At 34.4% G+C, this 22328-nt stretch overlaps 1 protein-coding gene across 2 annotated transcripts in view; it reads left to right on the plus strand.

The window, feature by feature from the left end:
- LOC148940771 (uncharacterized) overlaps window positions 1–22328 on the plus strand; it is a 220014-nt gene that overhangs the window by 172613 nt on the left and 25073 nt on the right. For both annotated transcript variants that reach the window (XM_089105283.1, XM_089105284.1), the window contains exon 7: window positions 20257–20507. In XM_089105283.1, the coding sequence (XP_088961409.1) occupies window positions 20257–20507 (251 nt within the window). The remainder of the gene's footprint in view (window positions 1–20256; window positions 20508–22328) is intronic.

Raw genomic sequence — 22328 nt, forward strand, 5'->3', positions numbered from 1 at the left:
TGTTCTTGGCCGACATGCTTTTGGTCACGGTCTGCTTCTTTTCTATATCTTTTTTAAAAGAGGGTTGATCATTTTTGGTATATAGATCGTTCTCGCTTGTTGGTATCATTCTTTATGTTCTTGGCATACATGGTTTTGCTCACGGTCTAACTTTTTTCTATAATTATTTCAAATACGATTTATCGTTCATGGTACGTGGTTGATCGTTATGCTTTTTTCATCTTTTTGCAACGTGAAGTCTTTTTATTTTCACTTTACAGTTTTATTATCGAATTCGATTCTGTCATACTAAATAAGGCGCCCTCATTCAGGCTGGAAGGGTGAAAAAACTTGAGGATTTGAAGTTCGAACAAGTTGTTTGTATTAAATGTAGTCTTTAGTATACTGATGATCGTTATTCCTTCATTAAACGAGTTAAAATATTGAAACTAAGGAATTTTCGCAGCTATACGTTTCTATGTACCATTAAGCTTCACTTTTTGTAGATTTTTCTGCTAATTCATTTGTTTCGTTTTCTTCCACTTTGTTCTGTATGGACCTATTGCTTATAGTATAGCTAATGTTCTCAAGATTCAAGGTTATTCAGTGAACCTTCAACCCACTTAAAATATACTCATACTACAATATAATCCATTGTTATATTTATATTGTAAAATGAAACAAAACCCTTAGAAAAAGACCAAACCGACAATTACGCCCTTTAACTTGACACAACTTTAGAACAAATATTTGCCTTCTTAATTTTACGAAAGGTCAATACATAAATTACGAGAGAAAATATAGTTTATGATAATTTTTATTTATACATTGATAATATTTAATTTGTAATACTTTTTAATACCATTTCAGTGTTTTTTCCCTTTATTGGTTCAAAAATTTGCAAATGCTTTAAATCTGGTCGTAGTGAATTTGATAAATACATCAAATTCAAATACAATGAAATGAAACTATAACGAAAAAAATAGACGGCGTGTAATTGACTTCACACCAATAAAATTGAATGGAAAATATATTGTTTTTAATATTTGTAAAGATCACAATCTTCACTGAATACATTTGGAGGTCCCGGTTTTGGGCTGATATGCAGTCATTTGAAATTAGACAGACTAGAAGTGACGTTAGATTCGTAAGGGTAAAAAAAACTTGTCCTACCTTGCTACCGTGTCTACGCTGGCCTTCTTTTATTTGGGAGAGGAAGAGACTACTCAAATGTTTATAAATCTTATATTTTACATATTCAAGGGGAATATTTTTTGTTTGGAATGATCTATCCTTCCGTAAGATTTCGTACACGGCACTATTTATGTAAAAAAAAAATAAAGGAAGAAAAAGAAGACACATCAGTCTTTCCCAAGTAAAAAAGTGATTTTCCTTGCTTTTCAAGCCAGAGGACAGTAATTTTCATGTATAGGGGTTTTAGCCATGGCGATTCCAATGGTGTAACTTTTTATTTATCCAATTTGTTTTCAAAATAATTAATTCTCGGTTACTGTAGGCCGTGGTTCATTCCTTTCTTGGTTGCAACTACCGCTGCAACCGCGATTATGACCAAGGTTAAACCTTGGACAAGCAAATTATATTAAGACCAAAGAAGCTGCATTAAAGCAACGCAATAATCTTATTAATATTCACAGATAATTTTGGCCGTCTAGTTTTAATTGTCGTTAAAATGGCCAAAAATCATTTTTGTGTGTTTGCTAACTATAATCATGAGGAAGGCAATTAGCAAATATGTTACGAACCAGTTTACAACACGCAATAATTTAATTGGAAAGGTCTCTCGGTCGTTAACGATAAATTTATTTATAAGATAGCTGTTTTATTACTTTTCGAGCTCAGAAGAACATACGACTAGAATATCGACTGAGCCTGTGCAGGTAAAAGAGTTTTACTACTTCAACTATGTTTACTTTTGTCAGCTACAAGCAGATCATGGAAAAAATGTAAATCAGAGACGTAGTTGCCGAGACTTCTAGGATGTTTGCATTGATTATAATTCTAGATAACTTAATATGGAAAAACGTGGCTGATATTCCATAATAAAAATCTTAGACCGCTCTCTATTTTATTCGACATAAACCTTTCCTTACAAACATATAAGCATAGCCATAACTTTTAAATTATGTCTTTCCATAATTTGTTTTCGCGCTTACATTTCAATGAATGTCCAATTTCAAAGTGACCATTTTTAAGTAATGGATTGTATTCTCTTGATGATCAAATCCGAAGCTAGGAAAAGAAAGAAAAATAATGTTCCGAACAGTCGCTAATTTACGGCTGAGGTATCAACCAAAACTGCTGACATTTTTTAGTTCCCTTTGAAGTTTTTACTATATATTTTCGGTGCTTACGTGTTGTAATGACCACATCAAAGAAGTAAAGATAGGTTAATCCTAATGAAATATATAGAAACATGATGAAATTCTAATACTTTAGTAACAAAATTATGGAAAATACTACAGAGAATAATGGAAAGAAGGCCGCCCAGAACGCATTATATTAAATACCTAACCATCTCTATATATTAAATACTACATTAAAATATACCTGCATAGTCCTTTATCTCGCTCAGGTTAAGCTGATTATTTCCGAGTTAACACATAAAATCGGCTTTGTTACAGATCAAGAACAAAATATGGTTGTTATAACGCTTAAGTAACATATTTTTTTCTAAAAGTTTCTTAAAGAAAGACTGAATATGTTCCTTAAAGAAAATACTGAATACGCGAAGAAGAGAAGCGTGTCTAGCGCGGTTTATAATGATATATTATTGAAAAAAAAAAGACAAAATAAGCTACTTTAGCTTCTGCCTACTGTCTACTCAAAGAAAATCATACTTTTCGTGGGCAGTTGGATCTGATTTTTCTTTCGAGGAAATAAAGCTAATCAAAGTAAAGGTACTTATTTTCAAACAATCCAAGTAATTTTTTTACTTATGAAGGGATTTTGTTGGAAGTAGGCCTATATCTTTCTTTTTCAAAATACATGTATCAGAATGAAGGATACCGTGTTTTTGATGAGCAACAACATTTGGTTCACTTGCCTAGCAATTAAAGTTCAAATCCTATGAAGGAAAGATACTTAAGCACTATCTTAAAACGTTTAGTACAAGTGCACTAAGACTTTATGCATTAAGCAGGAATTGTCAAGGAGGAAGGGTTCGCTTGGTTCTTGCTTCATTATGAATGTATTCATAATTCACTTGAGCCACATTTTTAGCATATTCACATTTTCAAAAGCCTACCCTACCATGGGCCCATGGGCGTACGTAGCTTCTCATCTAGGGAGGGGCAGCCGATTCTATGATGAATGGTGGGGGGCTGAAGATATATTGGCAGTTGACAAAACCTTACATTGCCAGGAAGTTCTATAATACCTAAGAAATAGTTATTAATGAGTAATCACCGAAAATCATAAGTCCTCATTAACCTTCAGCATTAATCAATCTTCTTGGATTAGAGCTAAATATTTCCAAGACATTATGGATAATTGCTTTTTGTTTGACTTTTATTCTGTCATTCCAGCTTTTTCAACCATCTACCTTTTATCAACAGCTTTTTTAGCTTTCTACCTTTTAAACTGATTTTGCAGCCATATCTGGTGTAAATTTCAAGTTCTAGGGGGCAGCAGCCCCCCCCACCCTTTCCGTACGCCTATGCATGGCCTGACTCTTATTGGTGATCTTAACTGTCCTGCATGGAATATCAAACCTATTATGGAAACCCTTTTGTGATATCGGCAAAAGAATTAATGTTGATGTAGCTTGTTAAAATAGAGCAGAATAATGAAGCAAGTTTGCAAGTTAGTTATTTACAAATTAGTTCCTCATAAAAGAAACTGGAATTTGCTCAACTAAAATTACGAATATCACTGTTCTCCAGCAGCAATGAAAAAAAAGGACAAATGATGGAACTATAATTCCTGTTCAAAAAGGGGAATGTGAAGTCCTATATTATTGGGGTTTATCTGACACGTAAGTAGGGACGGATGCTGTGGATTCGGCACGACCAAACCAACAACATCCCTTGATTTTAACGGTTAAACTTTTAGATTTCCATATGATTTTCCTGTAATTTGCCTCTTCCTGACAAATTTGATTTCTCCCTGAATTATTCTCCTGTACTTGTGCTTGGGAATGACCACACGGTACTGTAGAGTTTATTACTATTCCAGTATCTTTGGCAAGTAGCTAAAATATTTTCATTGGACCTTTAACAAACCAATGTCAATAAATATCGATAAAATGTCACGAGTAAGAGACCTTACTCCTGACTAATCTGTGTTAAAAGGTATGCTAATTTCGCATCAACTAATCTGCGAACTACATGTTGTTGCGTCATGTTAAAAGCTATGCTAATCAAGCTACTGAATTCTACTGATGTAAAGAAGACACTAGAGAGTTCAAACAGCTCTGCTGTTTTTATTGTCGATAATTTGAAACGGTTAAACGAAACGGACATGTTTTGGGATAGAAGCATTGAATTATATCTGCATGTTTTAGCGTGAACACACATGAAAACCGTGTTCGTATTTTTGAAGTACGCCAAAACTACTCAAAATCGCCATATGCTTTTTGTGCTAAAAAAAAGCCATGCTGAAGATACAAATCAGATCTTGTTTCCATTCAACATACTTAGAAAACTATTACTTGATTTCAGTTCTGGCTTTAGCTAAAATAAGATGCACCTAGTCTGAAACAGATCGTTGAATAGCAACGCAGCTTCTACTCTATTAGTTTTTTCCCCTTTGTTTATTCTAAGGAGGAACTGAGTGGTGGAGCCGGGAATTCTTGTTAAACGTATTTTATGACTCATGCCAAAACCCCGAGCTTTTTAGAGCATTCACTAGCCTCATATGCATGAAATGCTCTTTTCTTTTTTAACCAAAAGTCTCGTCTTCTTCCTAGCAAATTAACTAGTTTTTTTATATGCTCTAAAAACGCCTGGTATATGTGCTGTTATGAAACCCAGAATCTGGGTAAATTATTTTACTTCATCAGGGCACTATATAATCAAAGGCCTGTCATCAGCGAATGCAACTAGGCTGTCACAAGAATCTAAGGCTGTATCGAGGGGGGGGGGGGTACCGGGTTGAACCCCTACACCCTATTTTTTTTCATTCATAAAAAACGTAACAAATATACATATAAACAATTTTTTATCCGTTTTTCATGTTTTTTACTCCTCCCCCCGAACAAAAATCCTGGATATGCCCTTATCGGAATTCGGCGGGAAACTGGGTTCACTAGTACGGATGGGGCTACAAAAACGGCAACATAAACTTTGGAATGCACATTTTTATTCCAAATAGATCATTAATATACTCGAAAAACTTTGAGTGAGGGCCCAGGATCGGGGCTGTATTTTGCTATGGGGAAGGGGGCAGCAGCTGCACCTCTCGGACCTTGTCCCCCCAGACTTCAGTTTGCTCCCCTGCTGAAATTTAGTTCCTTCCAAAATCTTGTCAAAACTAAGATAAACCTGCATAATTCAAGCATCAAGAGAAACAGATCAGTTTTTTAGTACATATTTCACTTTATAGTACTAAAAAGTACCTTTATGGTACCAAACGGCGTATTGTTTAGCGTTTACTGTCATTTTCACTTCATTTTCTCCAACTTTACCCCTCCCCCAGGATTTTGACGAAATTACGCCGTTGCCCAGGATAGGTCCTTATGGGACCCCAAATTCAATTTCAGAACCATTTAGGGGGTTCTCGCCAATAACTATCATCCTACTCAAAAATTACAAATAGACCAAGGGTGGGAGGCTCCTCACCCTCCAGTATGGCCAAGTTTTTTTTTAAGAATGTCATATGTTAAAGACTCGAAGCCTTCTTTACAGCCAAAAATAGAGCAGCTACGATTAAACCAGCATTTTAGACTGAAGGAATGAAACTAAGCGTGGTGCCAAATACTGGCAAGAGAGAGCTTGGTCCGTAATTTGAAGAATCGTTGCTTAAACTACCTTTAAAAAGAACCATCACCCTTGTACTTTTAAATACTTCTGAGGAAATACCAAATCAAAAGATGTTCAAACAAGCTCAGTTAAGGAATATTTATGACCAATGTTTTCGATAGTTGGCAAGAACCTCCAAAAAGGCGTTCCAAATAAATCAATTAGTCTTGCAAAAGGTTTTTTAATTTGACTATACTTATCTGCCTATAAGAAAGAGTTTAATTAAAAATACTTAATATACAGATAAATATGCTAAGTAAAGTAATACTAATTTTTAACAAGACATCTGATTCATATCGATGGATATCAAAATGAAACCTGTAAATCAGGGGTTAAATGTCAATAGGTTGTTTGAAGATAATCACTTATAAACCATCTTTCGAAAACTATCAGATATTATCGAATAATTATAACTTAGCTGCAATTACATAAGCATAAATAGATACCAGGTATTAATGTATTCTTAGTTTAAGGGGAAAATTGCGGTAGGAATGAAAATGTTGAAATCCAGCTCCATATCCCTCACAAAAGTTGACCTTTGAAAATTCAAATAATTAATTTTGGATAATTTCTTTGGCCATATTTCAAAACAATGATAAAAGCAAATATTATGAAAAATGATAAGGAAGAAGCAGGGGGTGGTGAATCTTTGATACTAAAATGCATTTTTTTTTTAAATTCTAAGACATTGTGGTTTATTTTTTCACATTATCGATCCGATTTTTCTGGTAAAGCTGGTAAAGCCATATAAAAAACTGATACAAATAAATAAAAGGAAACTCCTATTATCGAGCCTGAAAACCTTTTAAAATACAATTACCTATAGCCACTAAACATCTAGGAGACATTGATTTAAGGATCCCCAGTAGCAGCTGATCATTTCTACCATTAAACAAATCTCCCATTAAATTAGCCATGGCATTGTACCTAAAAAGAAATATTCCTTCTCGTTTGTACTATTTTCTCTCCTCTTTCTCTTTTTCGTTTTGTTGCTGCTAAAGTAGCCCTCAGGGGTTGAGTAAAAATACTTTGGGTTCTCCTTAATGTCTCGTTGTCTAAATATCTTTTTTATTATTAATTAAAAAAAACTTTTTCCACAAAATAAAATTTTCAAAGAAAATTAAAGAACTCCATTAAACAAAAAATGAGCAAAATTAAGATCAAATAATCAACTAAACGTCAAACTATCATACATCGGCATATATAAATAAATGAAAGCCAAAACGAGCAAATATTACAATAAAAAATCGAGTCAAATTTGAAATGAGCAGAGATTAGAGTAAGTTAAGCTCAAAACCCCTATGCCGTCCCAAGGCCAGAACATAATTTGCACTTTACTGAAGAAAGTATAAATATTTTTACTTTTATAACGTTTTACTTTTAAAATGTTTTATTATTTTTAAGGCATCGATTTCCAATCGAATGAGCCCTTTTTGAGTTTCTACGACAGCGCTTTCTATAAACACCTTATATGCCCCCAGGGCATAAATTACAACCCTTACCCTAACCGCTGTAAGGGTGGTTGTCATTCTCTGAGACCTAATTTCCAGAACTTTCAACTACGTTAAACAAAATGGCTATCTCTAAACTTTGATTGAATGTTTTTGGCGAAATGGTGGGCGTTAGAGGGGGGATAATTACTCTCCGCTAACTTTCGACTATTAAAAAGGGCAATTTCCAATCAAATGAGCCCTTTTTTAAATTTCTACAACACCTTTCTATATAAACCTAATATGCCCCCAGGGCATAACTTACAACCCTTGCATTGAGGGCTCTGAGGGGGTTATCATTTTATAACTTTTATAACTTTAATAAATCAAATAACATTAACATTTTGATTAATAAATATCTGTATATGTATATTAAACTGATAATGCACATTCATTTGTATTTTTTTTCAGTGAAGTGAAAATTAAGATCTGGCCTTGGGAAGGCATAGGGGTTTTGAGCACAACTTTTGTTTATTTCTGCTAGTTTTAAGTTTGAGTCGGTTATTTATTGTAATTTCTGTTTGTTTTGGGTTTCATTTATTTATCGATGCTGATTTGCGGTAGTTTCACGCTTGGTAGATTATTTGATTTTATTTTTGCTCATTTTTTGTTAATGGAGTTCTTCACTTTTCTTTGAAAAACTTGTTTTGTGGAAAAAGTTTTTTCAATTAATTTCAGTTCGTTTTATATTGACATAGTCTTTTCAGGGAAAAAGAAAATAATACTTAAAATCTTTTCGTTTTTTTAAGAATTTATAGTTAGGCCTGCTATTTGTGTGCTGGAGAAAAATTTTCAGCAATTTTTAACAACATACAGCCTTTTAAAAATCTGGACACAAATAGTAGTGTTTAATTTCGTTTCATACCTCCTCTAGTTGACCTGAAATAGAAAACTTTATACCATTCGCAAAAAAATCTGATTAATTTCTTTGATAGCTTGGGTACACTTAGGCTGTTTTGATTTGGTTAAATTTTAAGAGCAGAAGTAGCCCCGAAAGTTTGAACATAATATCCTCAGTCATTTTTGGGATACTGCTGAGATGCCTTATTAGAAATTAGCATTAACACAGTGCATTTTGTTTAATCTTAAGGCATCATTTAGTTTTTAAACATAAAGGCAAATGGGAGAATGGGCGTGGGAGGGGCATTAGTTGCTCTCCAATTTCTTTCGACTATTAAAAATGTCATCAGCCCTTTCTATTTTCAATCAGATGAGCCATTTTTCGAAGTTCCTACGACAACTCCTTTAATACGAAGTGCCCGGTCTAAACAACAACAAAAAAATTCATAAATTATACCCACATTAATCTTTACTATAAAAATTTCAAGCCTTCCAATTACTTTCGACCATTAAAAAGGGCCCTAGGCCTTTCGATTTCCAATCGACCAAGCCCTTTTTGAGTTGCTACGAAAACGCTTTCTATAAACACCTCATATGCCCCCAGGGCATAAATTACAAACCTTACCCTAAGGGCTGTGAGGGTGGTTGCCATCCTCTAAGACATAATTTCCAGAACTTTCAACTACGTTAAACAAAATGGCTATCTCAAAATTTTGATTGGATGTGTTTGGGAAAATGGTGGGCTTGAGAGGGGCGTTAGTCGCTCTCCTATCACTTTCAACTATTAAAAAGGTACTAGCCCTTTCAATTTTCAATCAAATGACCCCTTTTGAAGTTTCTACGATAACGCTTTCAAAAAAACCCTTATCGGCCCCCCGGGCATAACTTAAACCCCTGGCCCTGTGGGTTGGGGGGGGGGTTGTCATCCTCAAAGACCTAATTTCCAGTACTTTCTACTACGTTTAACGAAATGGTTATTTAAAAATTTTGATTGGATGTGTTTGGGGGAATGGTGCGCGTGAGAGGGTGGTTAGTTACCCTCCAATCACTTTCGACTATTAAAAAAGGGCAATAGCCCTCTCAATTTCCAATTGAACAAGCCCCTTTTGAAGGTTTTACGACAACTCTATCTATAATGCCCCAGCAATTTCAATTTCCAAACACATGAGCCCTTTTTGAAATTTCTACAACAAATTTCTAAATAAACCTTATATGCCCCCAGGGCATAACTTACAACCCTTGCACTGAGGCTCTGAGGAGGTTATCATCCTAAAAGACCGAATTTCCAGAACTTTGGACTACGTTGAACAAAATAGTTATCTCAAAATTTTGAGTGGATGTGTTTGGGAAAATGATGGGCGTGAAAAGGGGGTTAGTTGCCCGTCAATCACTTTTGACATTAAAAGGGCACTAGCCCTTTCATGTTCCAACTGAATGAGCCCTTTTTGATGTTTTTACAATATCGCTTTGTATAAAAACCTTACATGCCCCCAGGTCATAACTTACATCCCTTGCCCTGAGGGTTTTGGGGGGAGGGTTTTCATCCTTAAAGACCTAATTTCCAAAACTATGAACTACGTTGAATACAATGTCTATCTAAAAATTTTGATTGACTGTGTTTGGGGAAAAGGTGGGCGTGAGAGGGGGGTTAGCTGTCCTCCAATCATTTTCGAATCTTAAAAAGAGTACTAGCTCTTTGACTTTCCAATCGAATGATTCCTTTTTCAAGTATACACGACAAAGATTTCTATAAAAACCTTATATGCCCCCAGGGCATAACTTATAACCCTTGCCCTGAAGACTGTGGGGGGAGGGTCCTGCTCAAAGGTATAATTTGCTAAACTTTAAATTGGGTGGAACAAAATGGCTCTCAAAATCTTGATTGGATATTTTTGAGGAAATGGTGGGCGTGGAGGGGGATGTTACAAGGCGTTCTATAAAAACCTTATATGCCCACAGGGCATAACTTACAATCCTTGCCCTGAGAGCTGTGGGGGAGTGTCCTCCTCAAAAACTTAATTCCTATGTGAAAATCAACAACGCTGAACAAAATAGCTACATCAGAACTTTTATTAGATGTGTTTGGGGAAAAGTGGGGCGTGAGAGGGGGGTTAGTTGGCCTCCAATCACCTTTGACTATTAAAAAGGGTGCTTGACCTTTCAATTTCCAATTGAATGAGCCCTTTTTGAAGTTTCTTCGACAACGCATACTATAAAAACCTTATATTCCCCCAGGGTATATCTTACAACCCTCGCCCTGAGGGCTGTTGGGGGAGTTTCCTCCTCAAAAACATAATTTCTGGACCTTTCAACTACGTTGAACAAAATGGCTATCTCAAAATTTAGATCGGCTGTGTTTCGGGAAATTGTGGGCGTGGAAGTGGTGTTAGTTGACTTCCAATCATTTTCGACAATTAAATAGGGCGCAAGCCATTCCAATTTCCAATTGAATGAGCCCTTTTTAAAGTTTTTACAACTTCTTCGATACGAACTACACTGCTCTAAAGGAAAACAAATAATAAAAAATGCACTGTGCCAACATCATTCCTATATGCCCCCAGGGCATAAATTAAAATCCTTGCCCTGAGGGTTGTGGGGGAGTGTCCTCCTCAAAAACATATTTTCTATCTGGAAATCAAGTACGCTGAACAAAATGGTTATCGCAAAATTTTGATTGGATGTGTTTGGGGAAATGGTGGGCATGGAAGGGGTGTTAGTTGCCTTCCAATCACTTTCGATTATTAAAAAGGCAAAAGCCACTCCAATTTCCAATCGAATGAGCCCTTTCCGAAGTTTCTAGGATATTTCCTTTGATACGAAGTGCCCTGGTCTAAAACCAAGAAGAAAAAATATAATACATTGCGCCAACATAGTTCTTTACTTAGTCAGCGCTATTGACTAAGACACAAGAGAATATCTATACAAGAGAACATCTTGGGAGCAACTTGAGAAATGGCATGTTACACAACGGCTTGTGCGTAACTGAGCCCTCGTGTAATTGAACCTTTGTAACTGAGCCGTCGTGGAACCTAAACCTCGTTTAATTGAACCGTCGTATAGCTCGAACGTATTTAGCTGAACCACCGTTCAACTGAACCCGCGTAAACCTCAACCCCATTTACCTGAATCTTCGTTCAATTGAACCCCCGTGCACGTCAACCCCATTTAGCTGAAACCATGTTCTAAGAAAGAAAAAGAAGACACTTCTGGGTATCAAGCACTTTTTTGAAATTCCCAAGAATTTTCTTTCGTAATTAATGTTGGTACTGATATGAAAATGAATAGCATCTATCATTAAAGAACCAACTTTGTATCTGAATTATCTTATTTTTCACTGGCAGAAAGGCCGTATCTAGGGGGGGGGGTCGTTGCCTGTTTTGACTCCCTCCCTCCCTCGAAATTTTTGTCTAACTCGTAAAAAAGTAAAAATTACATACAATAAATTTTTGATACTTCTTGTGAATTTTTTTTTGTAATCCCCCACCCTTCCCCGACCAAAAATCATGGATACGCCCTTCCTTGGTAGTATCAACACCAGTTAAAAGGTTTTTGATCATGGAGATTTCAGTGGTAGATCGTTTATGGTGTCAAGCCCTTACACTCCAGAAATGACATTAAAACCGAATTGTGGTGCCATAAGGCATTTTATGATAATGTTGTCATGACGAAATTATATAAAGTGCGTAAATGTGAGCATTAGCTTTCAAATGACCTTAAAACAGCTCTCTACGACATTCTAGTGCCCTAATAGTACTGGAGAAATAAAATTGAAAAAGGAGACTTATCAGTATCTCCAGCTCTTTTTAAGTATTCCCATAAATTTGTTTATTCAATAAAATTTTGCTATTAAGATGAATCTCAATAAAAGTTATCATTCCTGAATCAGTGTTAGCGACAAATTCTTCTTACGAAACAGTTTTTTTTACGTGTTTTCAGGTTTTGGATATTATTCTACGTGGTTTTCTCTGTACTACTGTGCAGTTATTGCTTCATCCATGAAATTCAAGTGTGTTCGGGCCCTAAGCACGAAAAGTTTATCTAATTTTCAAATATACAAGACCGAAGGATAAATTGCTGTTTCTTAGGGGGGGGGGTATAGTTATGCATTGCAGCAGCATAAAAAATGGCGGTTAAGTTAAACGAGAGCTGAGTTGCACGAGCGTTCACTTAAATGAGGGTTGAGTTACACGGGTTCAGTCAAACGAGGGTTGAGTTGAATGAAGGTTCAGTTGAATGGTGGCTCATTTAACCGGGGGTTGAAATAAATGAGGGCTGAGTTGCACGAGGGTTCAGTTACACGGGGGCTCAGGTGAACGAGGGTTTAGTTGCACGAGGTTTCGGTTACTTGGGCTCACTGGCTATTGAACCTTACGCAACATCTATTATACAGGAAAGCAGAAAAATTGAAAAAAAGGTTTCAGTTTTTTACTTTTAATAAGGACCTCTTGTTTAGACAAGGGATAATTTTTAAGACTCCAAACATGCAGTGAATCAATAAATTTTGGCATCATAAGTCCCATATACTTCCATAAGTGAAAAAAGAGGATATCCAAACTAAAACTTGAAAATAAACCGTAACTTCTAAATATCTTGGAAACCATATAAGATTTGAAATAAGAATTGAAGCGATCGATGGCGTTCGCTTAGTTTAAGGGGGTCGACTATAAATAAGTATTTTACAAAAAAGTCACATAATGCCTTTTAGGTCGTTGTGGCCTGTGTGACTAAGCTTCATTTACTCATTTAAGGTTTATGTCATTCTGGCTTTTCTGTGTCTCCAAATGACAGTTATCTGAAAATCCAAATTCAAAAAACGAGGTGCAAGGCCCGATGCTTCCACCCTCATCCTTAAAAGTGTTTCCAAAGAAGCTCTCTGAGGACTTGTATCATATGCAATCCATCTACCAAACTTATCTATGACACGCTTTGTTTTGTTGGTTTTGGTTTGCTTATAAGTGATGCATCGTATGACCAATTAAAGATAATTGCTTTAAAAATCGCTGCCGGTAGGGGGCTGAATCCATGATTCCCCTTCCCACGCTCCAAGTCCCATTCCCACACAAGCAGCGATTTTTAAGCAATTTTTAATTAGTAAATTAAACTCACGGGCTGGTTTGAAGTTATACTTATAATCTAGGGTGAGTTATGCTTGCAGAACATGCACCGAGGGTGGCCAGTTTATGCTTAATAGCTATTTCAAGTGATGAGATTATATATAGTTTTCTATTATCTCCCTGTTATTTCTAAGCTTTAAAAAGCTTGGAGGAGTAAATATGAGATACGCTTTTTGATCTTAAAAGCCAGAGTTTTTTTTTTCTCTAGACTGAAATTAAAGTAACAGTCGACATTATAGATTGCTTATCATCCTATCTTGACAAATGCGCAAGTGCTTTCGTCATTCTCTTTGTTACTTTAAATTAAAATGAGTAAGTACACGATGTTACAATTACTGATCTGCATCCATATTGTTAACATTTTCAAACACTATTGTTCTTGACATAGCTTATTCTTTCTTAAATCGAATAGTCACATACTCTTTTCCGGTGAGTATAATGGTTTAGTAAAATGGTAGTCAGGGTTGCCACCGTCAGTAGGATTTTACTAGATCTAATAAAAAAAAAAATCTAGTAAATTTAGAGGATCTAGTAAATTTCTCGAAATCTAGTAAAAACTAGTAAAAAGTTTATAGTAAACAAAACTTTTTTTATTTTCCATGAATTCAGGGAAAAAAATTATCGTAAACATATGACAATTTCCAATTTTTGCTTGTCTGTTTTACGATTTACAATTTTGCTTGTCTGTCTCAGAAACATCCAAGTAGTCACCTATTTTCATAAACAGACACTTCACTTCCGGCGTCTAAAGGTCGACAAAACCAGCTTTCTGTGTATCAAATCTTACCAAATAAAAATGAAGCTATAATGACACTTTGATTTGTGATGATTGGGAATCTATTGGAATCAAAACAAAAGCCAACCACCCAAGGTGATTAGGTGAATCTCCTCAGTTTGAAAATTTTTATTGAGAAATAAGGAGCATGTTGAGAAAAATTAAAAGTAAGTAGAAATGTAACATTATATATATATATATATATATATATATATATATATATATATATATATATATATATATATATATATATATATATATATATATATATATATATATATATATATATATATATATATATATATATATATATGTATATATATATATATATATATATATATATATATATATATATATATATATATATATATATATATATATATATATATATATATATATATATATATATATATATATATATATATATATATATATATATATATATATATATATATATATATATATATATATATATATATATATATAAGATTTTGGAACTTGTAGGTTTCCGGAATTTTCAATCATACTATGAAAACGAAAGAAAAGAGGAAAGGAGAAAAAAAGGAAAAAGAAAAGAGGAAAGGAGAAAAAAAGCAAAAAGAAAAGAGGAAAGGAGAAAAAAGAAGAAAAAAGGAAATTGATTATGCTTCTATAGTAAAAATCGATGCTTGATGGTGTAGCCGCACGCTCAAAAATTTTTTTTGAGCATTTAGTAAAAACAGATGCGATCTAGTAAATTTTTCCTCTCCGATTTAGTAAATTCTTCCATGTCAGCGTGGCAACCCTGATGGTAGTTGTTCATTCAAGCCATTCTAATGCTAGTCATACTAATGAGAACAGGCCCTCCAGAGGTCAACAGATGTAGGAGGATGTAGGCTATAACTTTATCATCTTAAGTAGTGGTAATAGGTATTTCCTCTGTTTTGGATTCTTGTTTCTTGTTCCTGCTTCTCAGTCTCTAGGTACATATTTGAAATTCATGCTATAAAATATTTTTAAGGAATGATGAGGATTATTTTGTCAGTCAGGCGAAGGGCAGCAACTATATTAAATTATAATCGATTAAAAACCTAGGTTCAGGGGAAATAAGCAAGGCAGGGCTTGATTTAGTCCAAAAACGACTCAAATCCTGGGTCGGTTGACAAAAGTAAGCTAAATCCTGACTCAGTGCAAGAACAAGTGAAGTCCTTATTTCATGCAAAAACTGGCTAAATTCAAGATCTATGTAAAAACGATTTTAAGTCCCTTCTGTAAAAGTAATATAAATCGAAGCTGCAGAGTTTTGGTGACGCTGTCTGAAAATCAGTTAAGTCCTGAATCAGTGTGAAAACGAGCTAAGTCCAAACTCCTGACTGACTTGATATAAAGGTGGACGAAGTACTGACTCAGTCCAAAACTGAATGAAGTTTAACGAAAGGTGTAAACAGAAAGTCAAGTTCAGATGCGACCTCTTAATGAGTAGATCAATATTTAGTACTAAGCTTAAGTGTTCTATTCGCATCTATAGATGAAGACAGTCTTTTGACAGTAAATTTTAAATTTAATTAAATCATTGACTGCTTCCTCTCGAATCAGGTACTTTTTTTGTTAGCACCAAAGATTTCACAAGTTATACGAAGCATAAAAAAAGGATCATGATGGTGTACGGGCCTTTCATTTTGGTAATGGGTCGATAAACTGATTCGTCATCTTTCATTGCTTAACCAGATAGTTTTTGCATCAGTGTAATACCGGATTTATTTTTCTTAGGTCTTACTTCATTGGTCCTCGAAAAAGGGAAGAATCCATATGAATGTTCTTCGTCACCACTTATAACTGTTTCAAGTGTATTGGCTAAGGTTTTGAATTCTTATAATCAATAGTAATGCATATTACTAGAAATGATTTCATGACTAGACAAACAGCGATCCTTACTGGGGTTAAACAGGGTGCGATCACGCAATGCACAGTGCACACTAACATACCGCTGCCAGCTCAGTTTCAACTTTATTCGTGTTTCATTTATAAAGGTGATGATATATCGATACTTCGTTACGCAAATGCCATTTTTAATATTACTTGGACAACACGCGGTTTTGGAAATGTTTCCTGAGAAATTTCTGAGAATCACCGTAGCATTAGGCTTTCCCTAAATTCAGCAAAATGTGAAGTAATCACATGAAGTATTCAATGATATAGGTGCAACTAGAGTAGAGGATACATCTATAGATGCGAATGATACTGAAGTAAAGCCTTGCGATTTGTAGGTATAGCTTGGCCAGTAGAGTGTTACATTATGCTTCTACGACCTCCCTAGGAATCACTGTGCTATTCTATGGAAGCTCTACACCTTTTCAAAGAGAGTAAGTAGCCCCTCTCATATAGGTAATACTTCTATGGGTTTATGTTCCTTACCATGCTATTTGCCTGGTTTATATTCGTTGACATGCATCAATTGATACGGACGGTACAAGACTTGGCAGACATATTTATCTAAGTTCAATAACCAAAAACTAGAGATCGTAAAATTGCGTATTCAAAGGTGCGTCTCTTTGTAAAAATACTAGTTTTGACCCGGAGTCCTTATGATTATGTTTTTTCGGTATAAATTAAGATGCAATTAGTTTTTCTGTAGCAGTTGATTAAAAGAATTTGTATTAAGCCTATTACAATCAAATGTATTCGTTTTTCTAATGGAGAACAACAAAAGAATTATGTTGGTAAATAAATATACATTATTCTTGAATTATCATAAAAACATAAGCCTTTTTTTCCTATAGATATCTGCCAATATGTCTTTCAGATTTGGTATAATTTGGTGATTAGCATTTAACGATATTTAAATCTGGCTTTTACTTTTTTTTCAACTTTGTTTTTACATCTCTAAATCATATCAGAAAAATAGAATGACACTTTTGATTTAAATTTTAAAATATATTCTTGTGCATACCCATACTCCTATTGATGAGGACTGATGGTTCTCATTCAATATTTTTTCATGAAAAACAAATTATTTTTTTTTAACTAAATTTTTTTTGGACTACGTATTTGTATGCGTTTTTTGTCTCTCTCATTCTTTTTGACTGTAAGTATGGGTCGGTGCTGGCTTATTACAATTCAAGCCTTTCTCAGTTTGTATGACTGGATCTACGTATTTTTAAGTGTTTTTGTCTCTCTCACTCTATTTGCTTTTGTGTCTGGGCGGGTGTTTGTTTATTCCAAATGCATGTCTTCCTCGGTTTGTGTGTCTGAATCTACGTATTTGTATGCGTTTTTTGTCTCTCTCATTCTTTTTGCCTGTGTGTCTGGGTGGGTGTTTGCTTATTCAAATTAAATGCGAATTTCTTATGTTTAAGTAGGTTTCATGTCATTCTAAGAGATGTAAAAAAAAGTTGAAAAAAATACCATGTTAAAAAATAAAAGAAATTAAAAAAAAAAGAAAAAGAAAAAAAAGTTGAATAATTTCGAATTCCAAAAAAATTTAGTAAAAAAAATAGTTTGTTTTTCATGAAAAAATATTGAATGAGAACCATCACGCACAAGAACATGTTTTAAAATTTAAATCAAAAGTGTCATTTTATTTTTCTGACATGATTTAGAGATGTAAAAAAAAAGTTGAAAAAAAATGTTGAATAATTTCGAAGTCCAAAAAAATTTTGTTAAAAAAAATAATTTGTTTTTCATGAAAATATATTGAATGAGAACCATCAGTCCTCATCAATAGGAGTATGTGTATGCACAAGAATATGTTTTAAAGTTTGAATCAAAAGTGTCATTCCATTTTTCTGATATGATTTAGAGATGTAAAACAAAGTTGAAAAGAAAAAAAAAGTTGAATAATTTCTAAGTCAAAAAAAAATTTAGTTAAAAAAAAATAATATGTTTTTCATGAAAAAAAATTGAATGAGAATCATCAGTTCTCATCAAAAGGTGCATGGGTGTACAAAATAGTATGTTTTAAAATTTACATCAAAAGTATAATTCTAATCTTATGATATGATCTAGAGATTCAAATAAAATTTGAAAAGTAAAACAAAGTTGAATAATTTCAAAGTCCAAAAAAAAGTAGTAAAAAAAAAAAGTTTGTTTTTCATGAAAAAATATTGAATGAGAACCATCAGTCCTCATCAATAGGAGTATGGGTATGCACAAGAATATATTTTAAAATTTAAATAAAAATTGTCATTCTTTTCAGATATGATTTAGAGATGTAAAAAAAGTTGAAAAAAATAAAAAAAAATAAAGTAAAAGCCAGATTTAAATATCGTTAAATGCTAATTATAATCACCATATCATACCAAATCCGAAAGACATATTGGCAGATATCTATAGGAAAAAAAGGATTACGTTTTTATGATAATTCAAGAATAATGTATATTTACTTACCAACATAATTCTTTTGTTGTTCTCCATTAGAAAAACGAATAAATTTGATTGTAATAGGCTTAATACAAGTTCTTTTAATCAACTGATACAGAAAAACTAATTGCATCTTAATTTATACCGAAAAAGCATGATTATAAGGCCTCCGGGTCAAAACTTGTATCTTTACAAAGAGACGCACCTTTGAAACCGCAATTTGACAGTCTCTAGTTTTTGTTTACTGAACTTAGAAAAATATATCTGCCAAGTCTTGTACCGTCCGTATCAATTGATGCATGTCAAGGAACATAAGCCAGGCATATAGTACGGTAAGGAACAAGAACCCATAGAAGTATTACCTATATGAGAGGGGCTACTTACTCTCTTTGAAAAGGTGTAGAGCTTCCATAGAATAGCACAGTGATTCCTAGGGAGGTCGTAGAAGCATAATGTAACACTCTACTTTGGCCTTACAATTGATAAGAATCTTAACAATAGTTTTTTACTAGGTTTCGTCTGACGCCGTGACTGTGACTAAGCTAATAATGTTGAGAATTGTGGAGAGTAAAATTTGTCGTCTCTATGACGGGGTTGGAGGTTCCGAATTCCGTTTGAATAGAACCTTTCATGCAAGAATTTGTAAGGGTGTCCTGTGGTTGCGCAGCGGGTCTGATCTCAGGTTGATGATACAGGACCATGGGCGCCCATAAGCCGAATTTTAAGGGGAGGGTGGCTTACGTGATCTTGTCGGCACTTCCAATGCTGTATAATAGAAATTTCAAAACAAAAATATAAAAATATGAGGCAGCATCATTCAGCCAGTAGGGCTAGAGCCCCCTCTGCCCCCCCCCCCCACCCCCATATGGGTGCCCATGTACAGGACCCAGAGTTTAAACTCATCTGTTGGAACACACTGCTGGGTCGACCCAAATACCTTAGTAGTCAAGTACCGTCCTTAGTCTAGTGAATAGTGTATCCCTTTCACATATTCTTTGTTTAGTGCCGTTTTACGGAACATTTAATGAATCTGATCGTCTTTGAATGAAGCGTCTGTTTTCAGATATGCCAAGTTTCTCCTGCAAGTCCCCCCGTGAGCGAGTAATTCGTACCTGATGAGAAATTATGTGTTTGTGGAATCCATGTGCCAAGCTCTGTGAGCATAATGCCCACATATGCTGAAGCAAACTGGCAATGAATGGCAAAATGTAATTTTTTGCTGTTTAAAGTTTGTTGTTGTTTTCGAAGGGACTCTGCTAATAAGCAATTAGTTTAAAGCCTTTTTTATATGTCTCCTGTATAATAATTGATTATATCTGTAAATTTCGTATGATGGTATAGCCAGGTATTCGGAGCTGTCTTTCCTAGCGAGTCTTTGACTGTCTCATTATAGAATAGGTTACATTAAGATTGTGATGACTTTTTAGAAATGTCTTATAATAAGAGAAGTTATGTTCTGTTTGTTTTTATGATTTTGATAATTTATAGAATAAAAAAAAATTGTTCAATAGTTTGGCAGATATATGGCAAGACAAAAAAACCCACTTAAGTTAACAAGGTTAAAAGCAGAAAATAAGACTGAAAGAAAATTGCGAATGCATGAAGCATATATGGATTCATGATAATAAGCATGCGATGCATGGAGGGAGGTGACAAAAAACCGGCAAAGTCGGTGTTTTGCTAATCAAAAGACTTGAAAATCATGCCTTTTTCGCTAGTTTATTTATTAAATTCCTTTGTAGTTCGGAGACATCAAGAATACCCCTACGTCGGGCGGGCTCGTTTAGTGAACCAGCAATGACAGAATCAGAGTTTGATGCGGATGGATATTGGCACAAACCCTTAAGGAGGTGCGGATCCTTCAAAATCCGAGGAGAACGTCCAATTAAGCCTCCAAGCTTTGAAGCAGTCCAAGAATGGTACTGGAGTGAGGAATTGCCTAGAGGAACAGGGTGTGATCTCGCGACCGGGGCCCTTGCTCCATGGTTCCATGGTATGTCAAATTTAAACAGTTTTAAAAAGTTTGTTTTTTACTTTGTACAAAAACTAGATTTGTATTTACCCAGAATTTTTGCTCAACTCTTAAAGACGTAACAAAAATGTACATAAACAAGTTTTTATTGTTTTTTGAAAGTTTTTTTTTTGTAAACGCCTCTTTGTGAAGGAAGTGAGGATTGAAATCCTTCTTGACTAAGGAAATACCGACAGGAACAGGGTATGATCTTGGGGCTGATCATTTGCTCCATGGTTCCATGGTATGACAAATTTAAACAGTTTTAAAAAGTTTCTTTTTTACTTTGTACAAAAACTAGATTCGTATTTACCCAGAATTTTTGCTCAACTCTTAAAGACGTAACAAAAATGTACATAAACAAGTTTTTATTGTTTTTTGAAAGTTTTTTTTTGTAAACGCCTCTTTGTGAAGGAAGTGAGGATTGAAATCCTTCTTGACTAAGGAAATACCGACAGGAACAGGGTATGATCTTGGGGCTGATCCCTTGCTCCATGGTTCCATGGTATGTCAAATTTAAACAGTTTTAAAAAGTTTCTTTTTTACTTTGTACAAAAACTAGATTCGTATTTACCCAGAATTTTTGCTCAACTCTTAAAGACGTAACAAAAATGTACATAAACAAGTTTTTATTGTTTTTTTAAATTTTTTTTTTTGTAAACGCCTCTTTGTGAAGGAAGTGAGGATTGAAATCCTTCTTGACTAAGGAAATACCGACAGGAACAGGGTATGATCTTGGGGCTGATCCCTTGCTCCATGGTTCCATGATATGTCAAATTTAAAAAGTTTTAAGAAGTTCTTTTTAACTTTGTACAAAAATTAAAATCGTATTTACCCAGAATTTTTGCTCAACTCGCAAAAACTAAATGTATATAAACAAATTTTGATTTTTTTTTTTTTTAAGTTTTCCTTTGCAAACGCCTCTTAATGAGGAAAGTAAGGATTAAAACCCCTCTTGACTAAAGAATTACTGAGATTAACAGGGTATGATCTTGCGACCGGGGCTCTTGCTCCATGGTTCCATGGTATGTCAAATTTAAAAAGTTTTAAGACGTTTCTTTTTAACTTTGTACAAAAATTAAAATCGTATTTACCCAGAATTTTTGCTTAATTCGCAAAGACGTAGCAAAAATGTATATAAATAAATTTTGATTGTTTTTTTTTAAGTTTTCCTTTGTAAACACCTCTTAGTGAGGAAAGTGGTGAGGATTAAAACCCCTTGACTAAGGAATTACTGAGAGGAACAGGGTATGATCTTGCGACCGGGGCTCTTGCTCCATGGTTCCATGGTATGTCAAATTTAAAAATTTTTAAGACGTTTCTTTTTAACTTTCTACAAAAATTAAAATCGTATTTACCCAGAATATTTGCTTAATTCGCAAAGACGTAGCAAAAATGTATATAAATAAATTTTGATTGTTTTTTTTTAAGTTTTCCTTTGTAAACACCTCTTAGTGAGGAAAGTGGTGAGGATTAAAACCCCTGAGCTAAGGACTTACTGAGAGGACCAGGGTCTGATCTTGCGGCCAGGGCTCTTGCTCTATGGTTCCATGGTATGTCAAATTTAAAAAGTTTTAAGAAGTTTCTTTTTAACTTTCTACAAAAATTAAAATCGTATTTACCCAGAATATTGGCTTAATTCGCAAAGACGTAGCAAAAATGTATATAAATAAATTTTGATTGTTTTTTTTTAAGTTTTCCTTTGTAAACGCCTCTTAGTGAGGAAAGTGGTGAGGATTAAAACCCCTTGACTAAGGAATTACTGAGAGGAACAGGGTATGATCTTGCGGCCAGGGCTCTTGC

Source organism: Artemia sp. Qi Xiang Cuo, chromosome 19 (assembly GCF_049724085.1).
Source record: "Artemia sp. Qi Xiang Cuo chromosome 19, ASM4972408v1, whole genome shotgun sequence".
NCBI classification, from domain to species: Eukaryota; Metazoa; Arthropoda; class Branchiopoda; order Anostraca; family Artemiidae; genus Artemia; species Artemia sp. Qi Xiang Cuo.